General features: G+C 38.0%; 1 protein-coding gene across 2 annotated transcripts in view; it reads right to left on the bottom strand.

Moving 5' to 3' along the window:
* Positions 1-13,567, bottom strand: part of LOC150076053 (proliferation-associated protein 2G4) — a 164,832-nt gene that overhangs the window by 71,064 nt on the left and 80,201 nt on the right. For both annotated transcript variants that reach the window (XM_090387926.1, XM_090387927.1), the window contains exon 6: positions 5,571-5,634. In XM_090387926.1, coding sequence (XP_090244052.1) covers positions 5,571-5,634 — 64 coding nt within the window. The remainder of the gene's footprint in view (positions 1-5,570; positions 5,635-13,567) is intronic.

A 13,567-nucleotide genomic window follows, 5' to 3' on the forward strand; every position in this document is an offset into this window, starting at 1 on the left:
TGGTTACAGACCAGCTTATATCTATCATAGGCTTCTGTGTCATCTCGTTAATTTATATGTATCCTATGCCATTTTTTTTTCTCTGCCACATGTCTAATTAGTTCATCTGACATCCATTTAGGCCTATAACTTGAACAATAATTCTTAGTTGGTATAAAAAGCCTAGTAACTTCCAAGATTAATTCTTTGACTGCTTCTCATTTTGAATTTGCTGTTGGTAACATCATGGGTCCCACTGTACGGAATTTAAATACTGTCTCAGACCACCATAGTCACCTTTAAGAAAGCAAAAACCCTTCCCTTTATCCCTGATGGTAGTTACCTCTGAGTAAATCCCACTTCAGCACATTGTGATCACTGCCATCTAGTGGTTCCTTTATCTGCAGATTCTTAATGCATGAAGATTCACTACTGATAATCAGATCAAGAGTATTATTCCCTCTAGGTGCTTCCCGAACATGCTGCTGTAGAAAACAATCATCCAATAAATCCACAAAAGCCTTGCTAGTGTGTGAGTGACCAACCCACACATTCCAGTCAATATCTGGGAAATTAAAACCCCCCATTATAAGACTCTCTGATTTACTGGCCCACTCTATTTCTCTGTACAGTTGTTTATTATATTCAGCAGAGTCCTTAAGCCTATAACAACTCTTACTTTCAATTTTGTTTTTCCAGTGCTTATGTCACACCAAACTGACTTGACACTGCACTATCCAGCCATGTTGACTGGCTGTACTTCCTTGGATTTTATTTGTTTCTTAACCAACAGCACAATCTCTCCTCCCTTCCTATCCCATCTATCCTTCCTGTACACATTGTACTTCCAAAACTCCAGTTCTGCATTTCTTATATCTGTGTGACACCACATTTCTGTAATCCCCACAATATCTGCCTTTTATGTTTTGACTGACACCTCAAATTCATCACATTTATTTACCAAACTCCCAGCATTGGTGTACACGTGAGTATACATGCACCTGTTCCTATTCTTAGCTAACCCAACACAGCCCATGTGTTTACTTGTTCTGCAATGACTCCCAGCAGTTTCTGGAATCCCCTGCACCTTATTTTCCAGGCTGCTGCTCATTCCAATAGAAGCAATGCAAGAATCACTTTCACCTCTGCCAGCAGCTACTGTTAATCTATTACTCCGTGTATCCCATCCAGCTAGCAGTTTTCTGACCCACCTGCCTTGATAGCATCAGCAAATATTCTTGCACCCTTTCTATTTAACTGTATCCCATCCCTCTAGAAGCAGTCTCTCCTGTTAACAAGTACAGACCAGGCTGAGAAAAATTCTACCCATTGAGCCTTGCACAATCTCTCCAGAGCCAAACTGATTGACAAGTCTCTCATCATATACTCCCTCCTATCGTGTCTGATCAGAATTGCAGATACTTTCAAATTCAACCTTAACTCCTGGCTTTTTTTCAACATTGACCCGTACTTGTTAAGTAATTCTGCCAGTCTCCTACTCTTAATATCATTAGTGCCGATGTGTACAACAATATCACCTTTTGTGCCCTTAAAAGATATCTGCTCTACAACGTCATTAACCTTTGCCCCCAGGCAGACATACCCCAGTCCTGTTCCACCTATCATTTGAAGACTTTTCAGTGGTTTACAAAGGTTTAAAGAAAGCTGCTTGTCCACTGAAGATGTTCCTTCCTCATTCAAAAATCAATCAAGGTCTGATTTAGCCAAGTGATCAAGCATGCAAGTGCAGAAACGCACACATTTCAGTGGACCACCATGGTTCAAGAATGCTAAACATGGTTAATGATTTGTATTCATTATCAAAATGATTAACTGTAAATTCCTGTGAAGTAGTGGTTGCGTTGGAAGTATAATGAAAACACGTTCATGATCTGATTACAAGTAATCAACATTTAACTATCCATGAATTGCCAGTGAAACTGCTTTGTTTCTTCCATCATTACTTATGATGAAATGTTGGTTATGCCCCAGAAACTAAGGTTCAGTGCTCTCAATGGAAGACTCCATTTTCTCCACAGCCCAAAAAAAAAGCAAGACAAGTCTCAATCAAATGTGAAGATCATGCCTCATATTTTTGACTCAGGGGCATTGCTCATTATGAATTTGTTCTGCATGGTGAAATAGTGAATTAGGAAAACTATAAAACAGTTTTTCTATGATTATGCAATGCTGTGCAGAGAAAACGGGCTCCAGGGAATTAAGTGTTTACATTATCACAATGCCCTACACGTTCAGTGCTTTCAATTCAAGGATTTCTTGCAAGGCACTACATCATTTTGGTCCCCATCCACCATACTCTCCAGATATAGCTCCCTTTTTCTAAAGCTTAACCCCTCCACCCGAAGGGTCACAGAAGATTTGCAACAACTAAGAAAATTATTCAGAATGCAACACAGACACTATTAGCAATTCCGAAAGAAGACTACTGGGAATGGTTCCAGAAGCATTAGAATTAGCATATATAGTTTCAAGGAGGCTATTTTGAAGGAAACTTGTCCAAATAGCTGGTAAGCTTTTGTAATAGCTGACTCAATCATATCACAATGCTACCTTTAATATCAGAATTATTCCAAACTTAAGTTTTATAACTACTAGTCAAAAAATAGAGTATGCAAAATGAAGAGACTAAATCCAAAGAATTATCTAAAATATTTACAAACCCATAATTTTTTTGAATCTTAAATATTCTTTTAGTGACATGGTGCACAGGAATATCAAGAACTGGAAATTGGTGAAATAATGAGCACTTAAACCTGCATGGAGTGTAATCTGCCTTTAATTTCTTAAATAATAAGAGATTATTCTCAGACAATTTGTGGTACTTTTTATACCACTTCTTCAGTGACTGTAAAGACAGCAGAACAAGTAAATTATGGCGACTTGATTTACATATAAAGTTGTTAATTTCATTACACATTTCTTATTTGTTAAGATTTAGTTGTGAATCAGTTAAATAGCTATTAGCAAATGTTAGGTAAAGGTTAAATTTTAACAGTTTAAATAATTAAAATTAAATAAATTAACATTAAGTAAATGGTAACTACAAATACGTATATACACTCTTGTAATGCTGCTCTTATGACATCATCAACCTCACATACCAAGACAGCAGTTTACAATTCATTATATTTATATATACAGGGTGATTCACTACCAGTGCAACAAACTTGCAGGAGGTGTAAGGGGCACAAAGACGAATCGGAATCACATAGCACTGCAGGGTCCAAAATGCCTTTGTCATGCGGGAGGTCGCGTGAACAAAGAAAAAGAACAGAAACAGCAACTCGTTAGTGTAACAGAAATCATTTTAATGACAAGTTTTACATTGGCAAAAAGTCATGCTACAGAAGGTGTTCGAAAGTTTGACCAGAAGCAGTCACACAGGCTTCACAGTACCGCCGCATGCAATCCCTAACGTTCTGGAAGATTCCTGGCGTGTCTCGAATCTCCCTGGCAGCTACAGAGATGCGAGCGACGAGGTCTTCAACTGAATCAACGGGGGTCTTGTACACCAATGTCTTCATTTGACCCCAGCAGAAGAAGTCCAGGCATGACAGGTCCAGCAATCTAGCAGGCCAATGAACCGGACCACCACGACCTATCCAATGCTGTCGAAATGTAACGTTTAGGTGTTGGCGGATGTCATTGGTGTAATGTGGGGGAGCCCCATCATGCTGGAACCACACTGAGCGGCTCAACGACTGAGGAACATGTGCTTTTTCAGTAAGTTTGGGCAGGACTTGCTGTAGAAAGATCAAGTATGCCCTACCGTCCAGATGAGGGGGCAGAAGGTACAGTCCAATGAGGTGGTCTCCAACAATGCCGGCCCAAACATTGACAGAGAAACGCTGTTGAGTTGCACGTGTTTGTGTACCATGGGGGTTCTCCAAAGCCCACAAATGGGCGTTATGTTGATTGAAGATTCCCTCTTTTGTGAAACTTGCCTCATCCGTGAACAATACGGACGCAGCAAATGCGCTGTCTAGTGCACTTTGTTGAAGAAACCAAGTAGCAAAAGTCCTCCGGAGTGGATAATCCGCAGACTGTAATGATTGGACGCGTTGCAGATGGTATGAACTCGTTTGGTTTGTTGACAGTATCCTCCATACAGTGGATTGGGAAATACCCAATTGTTGGCCTATCGCTCGAGTACTCATACTCGGATTGCCTTCTGCAAGACGCAGGACATTCTCCTTATTGTCTGGCATCCTCATCGTTCGCTCTCAATTCATGGTACCTCTCGTGAAACAACTAGTCTCGTGTAACCTTCTGTGCACACGTGCAAAAATCGTATGATGAGGAGCATGCCTGTGCGGGAAACGTTCCTGGTACAAGCGCAGAGCGGCGCGCCCATTACAGTCCGCAGCTCCATACGCGAGGTGCACGTCGGCCAGTTCAACGTTTGAATACTCGTCCATCCTACTGCCTCGGGAACCGGTTCGCAAATGCTGACTTCCAGCGGGATCGCTGTTCAAGCAACCTCCTGTTCAATGTCCTCTACCGCATGACGAAGGCATTTCGGACCCTGCAATGCTATGTGATTCTCATTTGTCTTTGTGCCCCCTACACCTCCTGCAAGTTTGTCGCACTGGTAGTGAATCACCCTGTATATATTATGTTATTAATGATATATTAAATAAAACAAATTTAATTATCAAGAGTGATGCATCTTTTTATTTTTGGTCTGCATCACTAATTATAAATTGAAAAATTGTGGCCACAGAAAAATCAAATGGCAATATGCTGATATTATTGATGCATTCCATAACTAGTGCACCCACTTGCATAATACATTTTTGACACATCTGCTAAAATTAAGTTAAATGATTGGATTCATTCCACATTGTTTAACTTAATTTTAGTGGTAAGTGAGCAATCTTTTTGGAACGAGGAAGGAAAAAAATGCTTGCAGGCCACATTATAAATAATATCTATATTTTTTATTTATCATTAATGATATAAAAAATTGACCAATGCCATCAAACTAAGCATGTGCCTGTATTGTGGCAGTCACTATAAGTATTTTATACATAATTATGAAAATGTTCATTCTGCTTCCATTTACATCACCATTTTGTTGTTGTCTGGAACCAAAACCAAAGCAACAAAACTGAATACCATGATAGTGTTATTTTTATTATATAAAACTGTTGTTTGTTTATTATTTTCTTTAATCAGTAATACAACATACAATTGTGTAATAATATTTTATAGGAATACAGTAACTATTCATCAACTTTAATATTTTTTTGTATATTGTTCCTGAAATTAGATCACAGGCTGCATTATAACACTAAATAGGTCACGTAGGGCCCACATTTTGCTCGCAGTGATTCACACAAAATGCAGCGGTAGACATTCCCGTTTTAAAATTTATTAATCAACACATAATTGAAAAAAGTGATCATTGTACTCATTATAATATTAAAGAATGCATGATTACAGAGTGCATGATTTTAAACCATCTCTTGCCGATACCATAAATATTGAATGGTGCACTCCCTTAAGTATAGCTATAATAATAAAATTTTAAAATTAGTAGAGGTTTTTTTTTTTTATCTACTCCTTACCTTCAACAGGTTTGCACTTAAAAGATTCTGTAACCTTCTGAATAGCATCAGTGACTGATGTATTCTGTGAAAACAGAAAGAAATATCTATTAGTAACAAATTTCCAAAAATTACATAATATTCTACGCTAATGACTTTTCTTGTTCATTCAAAATGTTCGACTTACATTTAATTGCAATTTATTGCTAGGAACTAAACTAGAACATGAACAAATATGCACCCTAATTTTATACTCAGCCTTTTTGATAAGACGAATAACTGAACAGCATTTTTACATGCAATGAAGAATGCTTTGGCATCATCGTTTATGTAATATAATGATTTTTTCCCCTAATGTTATAACTTTATGCTATCTTCTGGCAGGAGAACTAATCATATGTTTACTCTTTAACATGATCAATATTTCAATGATAAAAATGAAAACTGAACTTGTTAATGGTCCATACAAATTATTTAGAATGGGCTAATGAAGTGAATATTTTTTGGTCAATGCTGTATAACCTTGATTCCTTACACATCATCATCTTGTCAGTACCAATACCAACCATACTTACAGAAAGAAATCTTCGTCATTCTCTAAGCTGTCAGAAATTTGAATTTTTTTTAATTCTAACAAATTTTAAGATTTGCTATTAACAATTGCTTGTATATACATTTTAACCAGGGCCTCAGGATTTTCCAAGCTGGCTTTGGCTGCAGGCAAGTAAATTTATAAAACAAATCTGTTGTTCACACAATTTGTGACTTCAAAGTATTTGTTTCAAAGAACTGCACATCCCAAAATTAACTATTGTTTTTCTTTACATGTAGTATATACATAAGTTATTACTAAACAGTTATTAATTTAATGATTAATTTATAGAATCAATTTTTTATGCAGTATATTTTTACCATATCACACAATTTCACGTACATGCTGAGAAGTCAAAAATAAGTTTTAGACTTTAGAGTAATTTTTACATTTTAGAGCAAGTACAGTATTATTAAAAGAAATTACAGTATCTAAAAAAATATGATGAAAATATAAGTTTTAAATGGTTTTTTTTACCGCAACTCATCAATTAATTTACTAAACATCAATTAATTGAATTCTGTGCAAATCAGAAAAACCTGGTTGGTAAATAACAAAATTAGGGAATAAAAAGGAAACCTGAATAAGCAAAATTGCAATGAGGTGGAATACCCATAATTATAACAATAATTAATTAATGTTGTTATACAATGCCACAAGTAAATTAGGCATTCACTGTAAAATCAATAAATTGCATTTTTAAGTTATTTGCTTATTTTAGGTGCTCTAAAATTACTTTAATATACTGTTTTGTTTTCATTCAATTACATAAAACTTACTTGCTATGTGTGTTAATTCTACATTTTTGCAGGCCTTTTTCATTAGATGAAAAAAGCTTGCAAAAATATATCATTAACACATGCAGCAAGGCCAAAAATTATTACATAATACCAATTACAAAATAAACATTGACCTAAGAAAATAAATCCAATATAAACAATCACCAAGTGGCACCTCTTCTGATGCCCAGAACTCCCCCAGTCATCAGGGCATGGACTCATGAACTCTGAAAGCATTCCATATGACTTGGTAAATATTCCATCAGTGCAGTGCAGCTTTTAATCCCCAAAGTACTTTATTTAATAATCCTATTACTGGATAACCACAGCTGGTGATGCTGGTAAATAAACATTTTTATCTCATATTTGCATTTATTTCTGCCCTTTTTATCCTATTTGTACATTAGCAAATTTAAATTTCCTGTGTGTTTGTTTTTATGGAATAACTCATTCAAAACTTTCACCAATTTAATCTAACTCTGGGCTACCAAGATATTTTGTAATGACATGTGACCATTAGTGTTTTGTTATAGCAGCTCCTAAGGCAGCTCAGAGTAGACATTTCCTCAAAGATTTCCCAAGGCTTCCTCCCACTTATTGAACATATGTTGCAATGCTAATTATTACTAAGTATTAAGTGTTAATATTCTATATATGTGAAAGTAAGTAACACGTTTTTCCTGTATCACCTGAAAAGAAAATGCTGGGTTGATATTAAATTTTCAGCATGTTTTGTAGGTTTTTGGGAGAGTTGTATGTCCAATTCCACAGCCCTATACCTCCCTATCCCTTCAAAAACAGTAATTCCATTCCAATTTAAAATTTCTGGACTTATTTAATACAACGTGTGGCTAAAATGAAAAGAGAATCGTTGCTTACCAAAATCTACTGCACATTTCAACAACATAATATTGTGACTGTTGTTGTTTTTTTTATTAAAGAGGCACAGATCAGTTTCTGTTTCATTGTAATCACTTAAGTTTTGACTGAACTGTGCCTCTTTAAGTGAATCAGTGTTTTAACCCTTCGATGAAAAAACGAGTGTAGCAATTTAGAGCAAAGAATTGTCACTAAATTTTTAGTGAAACTCAGTAAAAACGGTACAGAAATGTTGGATATTGTTATGGAAAGTATACAGTGAAGAAACCACAAGTGGCTCAGGGAGGGTCAGGAAGATGTCCATGATGACAGGAAATCTGCCAACTTCAACGACAGACAAGAATGTTGAAAAAAATGAGAAATTGTGTGCCAAGACTGTCAGATGAGTATTTGGCTAATTGCAGAACAGTTACACATTGACAAATAAAAGTAAGAACAATTTTGCCAGAACAGTTTAGCACGAGAAAGGTGTGCGCACAAATAGTTCCGTGCAACCTTACGGATGATAAGAAGCAGAAACATGTGGAAGCTGGCAGTGCAAATTTGGAAAAAATTTGTGAAGCTCCCGACTTCTTGGATTCAGTGATAACAGGAGATGAATCCTGGGTCTTTCAGTATGACCTGCAAACCAAGCGTCAAAGCATGCAGTGGCAAACTCCCTGTTTAAAGAAAGAATGTATCAATTGAAGATCAAGTCCATGCTTGCTGGTTTCTTTGGTTGTCAAGGTGTCATTCATCACGAATTTGTCCCATCAAATTAGACTGAAAATCAGGCATTATACATTGAGATTTTAGAAAACACCATGGAAAAATTCAAACGACACAGTCCAATTTATGGCCAGACAAATAGTTTTTGCATCATGACAATGTGCTGTGCCATTCCTCTGTCACAATGAGAGTTTTTAACAAAAAACAAGATCATAACATTGGAGTACTCGCCTTATTCATCAGGTGTGGTGCCATGTGACTTTTTTTCTGTTCCTGAAAATTAAAATCCACCTCAAAGGAAAACGATTTAAGGACTTAGCAGACATATAGAATGATAAAATGCAGCAATTAAAGGTGGTATCTTCTGAGGACTTCCGCTGCTGTTTTAGATCCTGGAAATCACGAATGGAGCATTGCATAAGCACAGCTGGAGAGTACTATGAAGGGGATAAACATTGAAATTGTTGTATTTAAAATAATAAATGATTTAAAAAACATTTCTTCTTTCTTTTTAGCCGCACCTTGTATACTAATATTAGTAGTAGTACTAGTCATACAGTGCAAGGAAGCCAGGGGCTTTTGCTGCACTGGGGAAAAAAAAAAAAAAAGATAAGAAAATATAAATTATGCACATCCTTCCTCATGTCCTAATTATCCAGTTGACTTTTGATTTCTTCAAACCATCAGCCTCTATCTACAAAGGCAACCAACTATCTACAAAGGCAACTTGTTCACGTAATCAACTCGCTGGCTAAAAGAAAACCTTCTGCAATCTAGTCTAAACCTCTTCCCCTCTAATTTGAATTTATGGCCTTGTTCTGAAATTCTTCATAACACTGAAAATTCTGTCTTCATTCATTTTACGACCCCTCCTCTCAGAATCTTTTAAATCTCAATCAGGTCCTCTCTAAAGTGTCTGGTTGCCAAGCTCTGTAGCCCACATAATCAGAGTCTTTCGTCATACAGTCACCCCTTTGCCAATCTCACCACATGAGTTGCTCGTCTTTGGACCCTTTCAAGATGCTCAATGTCCTTTTTCAGATGAGGTCTCCATACCTGAACATAGTATTCCAAATACAGTCTTACGTTTGCCTTATACAGTGGAACTATGACCGTATCTCTACAGGATAATGTTTGATAAATCATTGATAGGACAACATGGGTTTTCCTGGTTGCCTAGAACTTCCCAGAAAACATATCTGCCTGCATCATAACTTCCATCATTTCCTTCCTCTACTGCGTTTAGTTCAATCCCGCCAAATGTATAAGTTATTTTGGGTTTGCTATTCCACAAGTGTAAGACTCTGCAATTTGCTGCATTAAAACACAGCTGTCACTATTCTGACCATTTTTGAAGCCTGTTCACATCATCACAAAGGACCACTGCTTGGCAATAATCATTAATGATTCTCTCAATCTTTATGTCATCTGCAAATTTTATTATCATGCCCTTTATTCCTCTGTCAATGTTCTTTATGAAAATCGGAAACTACAGTAGTTCAAGAACTGATCCTCAGGGGACCCCCACCTCTGATGTTACACTAATCTGAAGAATATCCATTAATTACATTCCTCCCTCTGCCTTCTGTCATGCAGCCAAGCCACAATCCATTTTAGAATCGTTCCTGCAAAGCCAACATTTCAAACTCACAGAGTAACTACTCATGAGAGCCTTAGTCAAATTTCTTGCTAAAATCCAAATAAACTGTTCCCCACATCTAGCTGATGAGTAATTGTGTCAAAATAACTTACCAAGGAAAATCAGGTTAGTTAAGAATTATTTTCCCCTAACAAACGATGTTATGTGTCCTTCAGAACGCCATTTCTATCTAAATGTCCCTGTATTCCACTCTTGATCATCACCTCTTAAGATTTTCCCTGCCACTGAAGTCAGACTAACTGGTCAGTAGTTACTGCTATGCCGGCAATTCTCCAGTCCAAAGGAATTTCTTCCAAGTCTGGAGATGCCCTCATAATCAACCTCAGTGGTGCAATACATTCTCTTGCCACCTCCCTAAAATTATCGTGTATATGCCATCAACTCCAGGAGCCTTATATTACGTTCTTAGCATTTTTTCACCAACCTTTCATGGAATAAATAAAACAAAACAAATCTTGATAACTATATTTACAATAACCTGTATTTACAAAATTAATATACGTATTACAATGTTAAAAGTATTAAAACACAAGATTAAAATGCATTAAAATATACTAAGTTAAAAGCGATAAAATTCCGTAGCTTTCAAAGGCTCCAGCCTTCTTCTTCAGCAGTACTCTCTATTATTCAGTACACCTTTAAATATCAGCAGGGTAATGGTAGGCATCACATGTTTCCATTCTCACGTGTTCCGCTCTCTTGCGTTGTGGAACCGGAAGTGGCTCGAACGGAAGTTGTACGGAACCGTTCATCCTTTTTTAGGATAATGGTCTCTAAAAGGGGGTGAATCCGCACACCCCTATCCCTATTAATGTTGGTTGTAGAGCTGATCCGCAAACTCTCGAGCCACTTACGGTCCCAGAACCTATGCGCCCGATCGGTGATAGTGGCATCGTCTGGGGAGATCTGGTGCTGCTTCTCCCAAAAATGTTCGGCCACGGCGGACTTGTCATATTCCACATTTCTTATTGCTTTTTTGTGTTCCCCCAGACGATCTTTGAGACGACGTTTTGTCTCCCCTACATAACATTCCCCACAATCCGGGCATCTAATATTATATACGACCCCACTAGCATCCTCTTTTTGAATGGGGTCCTTAACTTGAGACACAACTGTGCGCAGTCTTCGTCCCGGAAGCTGCACACAGCGTGTCTGATATTTTCTTAATACTCTAGTTATATAATCCGTCAAGCCCGGATAATAGGGAATGTATGCAGTAGATACTGGTATAAAAGATTCATCTCTCCTCTGATTTTCATTAATAAATTTATCTATAATCCTCTGGGGGTAACCACATTTAGCAAGATCCGCCGTGACACGTTCATACTCTGCTTTCCTATCATCGGAGTTACTGCAATGTGATTTCGCTCTATTAATTAGCGTTCTTATCACACTGTTCCTATGATGGCTGGTCAGGGCTGAATTATAATGCGTATATTGCCCTTTACACATAGTTTTTCTAAAGACTTTTGTCTTTAACTGCTGGTCTTCCCTACAGACCAACACATCCAGGAACGGCAGAACTCCTCCATCTTCAACTTCCTTCAACTTCATACAATTTACATCGGAAGTTGAAGATGGAGGAGTTCTGCCGTTCCTGGATGTGTTGGTCTGTAGGGAAGACCAGCAGTTAAAGACAAAAGTCTTTAGAAAAACGATGTGTAAAGGGCAATATACGCATTATAATTCAGCCCTGACCAGCCATCATAGGAACAGTGTGATAAGAACGCTAATTAATAGAGCGAAATCACATTGCAGTAACTCCGATGATAGGAAAGCAGAGTATGAACGTGTCACGGCGGATCTTGCTAAATGTGGTTACCCCCAGAGGATTATAGATAAATTTATTAATGAAAATCAGAGGAGAGATGAATCTTTTATACCAGTATCTACTGCATACATTCCCTATTATCAGGGCTTGACGGATTATATAACTAGAGTATTAAGAAAATATCAGACACAACTGTGCGCAGTCTTCCGGGACGAAGACTGCGCACAGTTGTGTCTCAAGTTAAGGACCCCATTCAAAAAGAGGATGCTAGTGGGGTCGTATATAATATTAGATGCCCGGATTGTGGGGAATGTTATGTAGGGGAGACAAAACGTCGTCTCAAAGATCGTCTGGGGGAACACAAAAAAGCAATAAGAAATGTGGAATATGACAAGTCCGCCGTGGCCGAACATTTTTGGGAGAAGCAGCACCAGATCTCCCCAGACGATGCCACTATCACCGATCGGGCGCATAGGTTCTGGGACCGTGCTAAATGTGGTTACCCCCAGAGGATTATCTATAATCCTCTGGGGGTAACCACATTTAGCAAGATCCGCCGTGACACGTTCATACTCTGCTTTCCTATCATCGGAGTTACTGCAATGTGATTTCGCTCTATTAATTAGCGTTCTTATCACACTGTTCCTATGATGGCTGGTCAGGGCTGAATTATAATGCGTATATTGCCCTTTACACATAGTTTTTCTAAAGACTTTTGTCTTTAACTGCTGGTCTTCCCTACAGACCAACACATCCAGGAACGGCAGAACTCCTCCATCTTCAACTTCCTTCAACTTCATACAATTTACATCGGAAGTTGAAGATGGAGGAGTTCTGCCGTTCCTGGATGTGTTGGTCTGTAGGGAAGACCAGCAGTTAAAGACAAAAGTCTTTAGAAAAACGATGTGTAAAGGGCAATATACGCATTATAATTCAGCCCTGACCAGCCATCATAGGAACAGTGTGATAAGAACGCTAATTAATAGAGCGAAATCACATTGCAGTAACTCCGATGATAGGAAAGCAGAGTATGAACGTGTCACGGCGGATCTTGCTAAATGTGGTTACCCCCAGAGGATTATAGATAAATTTATTAATGAAAATCAGAGGAGAGATGAATCTTTTATACCAGTATCTACTGCATACATTCCCTATTATCAGGGCTTGACGGATTATATAACTAGAGTATTAAGAAAATATCAGACACAACTGTGCGCAGTCTTCCGGGACGAAGACTGCGCACAGTTGTGTCTCAAGTTAAGGACCCCATTCAAAAAGAGGATGCTAGTGGGGTCGTATATAATATTAGATGCCCGGATTGTGGGGAATGTTATGTAGGGGAGACAAAACGTCGTCTCAAAGATCGTCTGGGGGAACACAAAAAAGCAATAAGAAATGTGGAATATGACAAGTCCGCCGTGGCCGAACATTTTTGGGAGAAGCAGCACCAGATCTCCCCAGACGATGCCACTATCACCGATCGGGCGCATAGGTTCTGGGACCGTAAGTGGCTCGAGAGTTTGCGGATCAGCTCTACAACCAACATTAATAGGGATAGGGGTGTGCGGATTCACCCTCTTTTAGAGACCATTATCCTAAAAAAGGATGAACGGTTCCGTACAACTTCCG

The sequence above is a fragment of the Mastigoproctus giganteus genome, chromosome 13 (genome assembly GCF_048544385.1).
Source record: "Mastigoproctus giganteus isolate SK-2022 chromosome 13, ASM4854438v1, whole genome shotgun sequence".
Classification (NCBI taxonomy): domain Eukaryota; kingdom Metazoa; phylum Arthropoda; class Arachnida; order Uropygi; family Thelyphonidae; genus Mastigoproctus; species Mastigoproctus giganteus.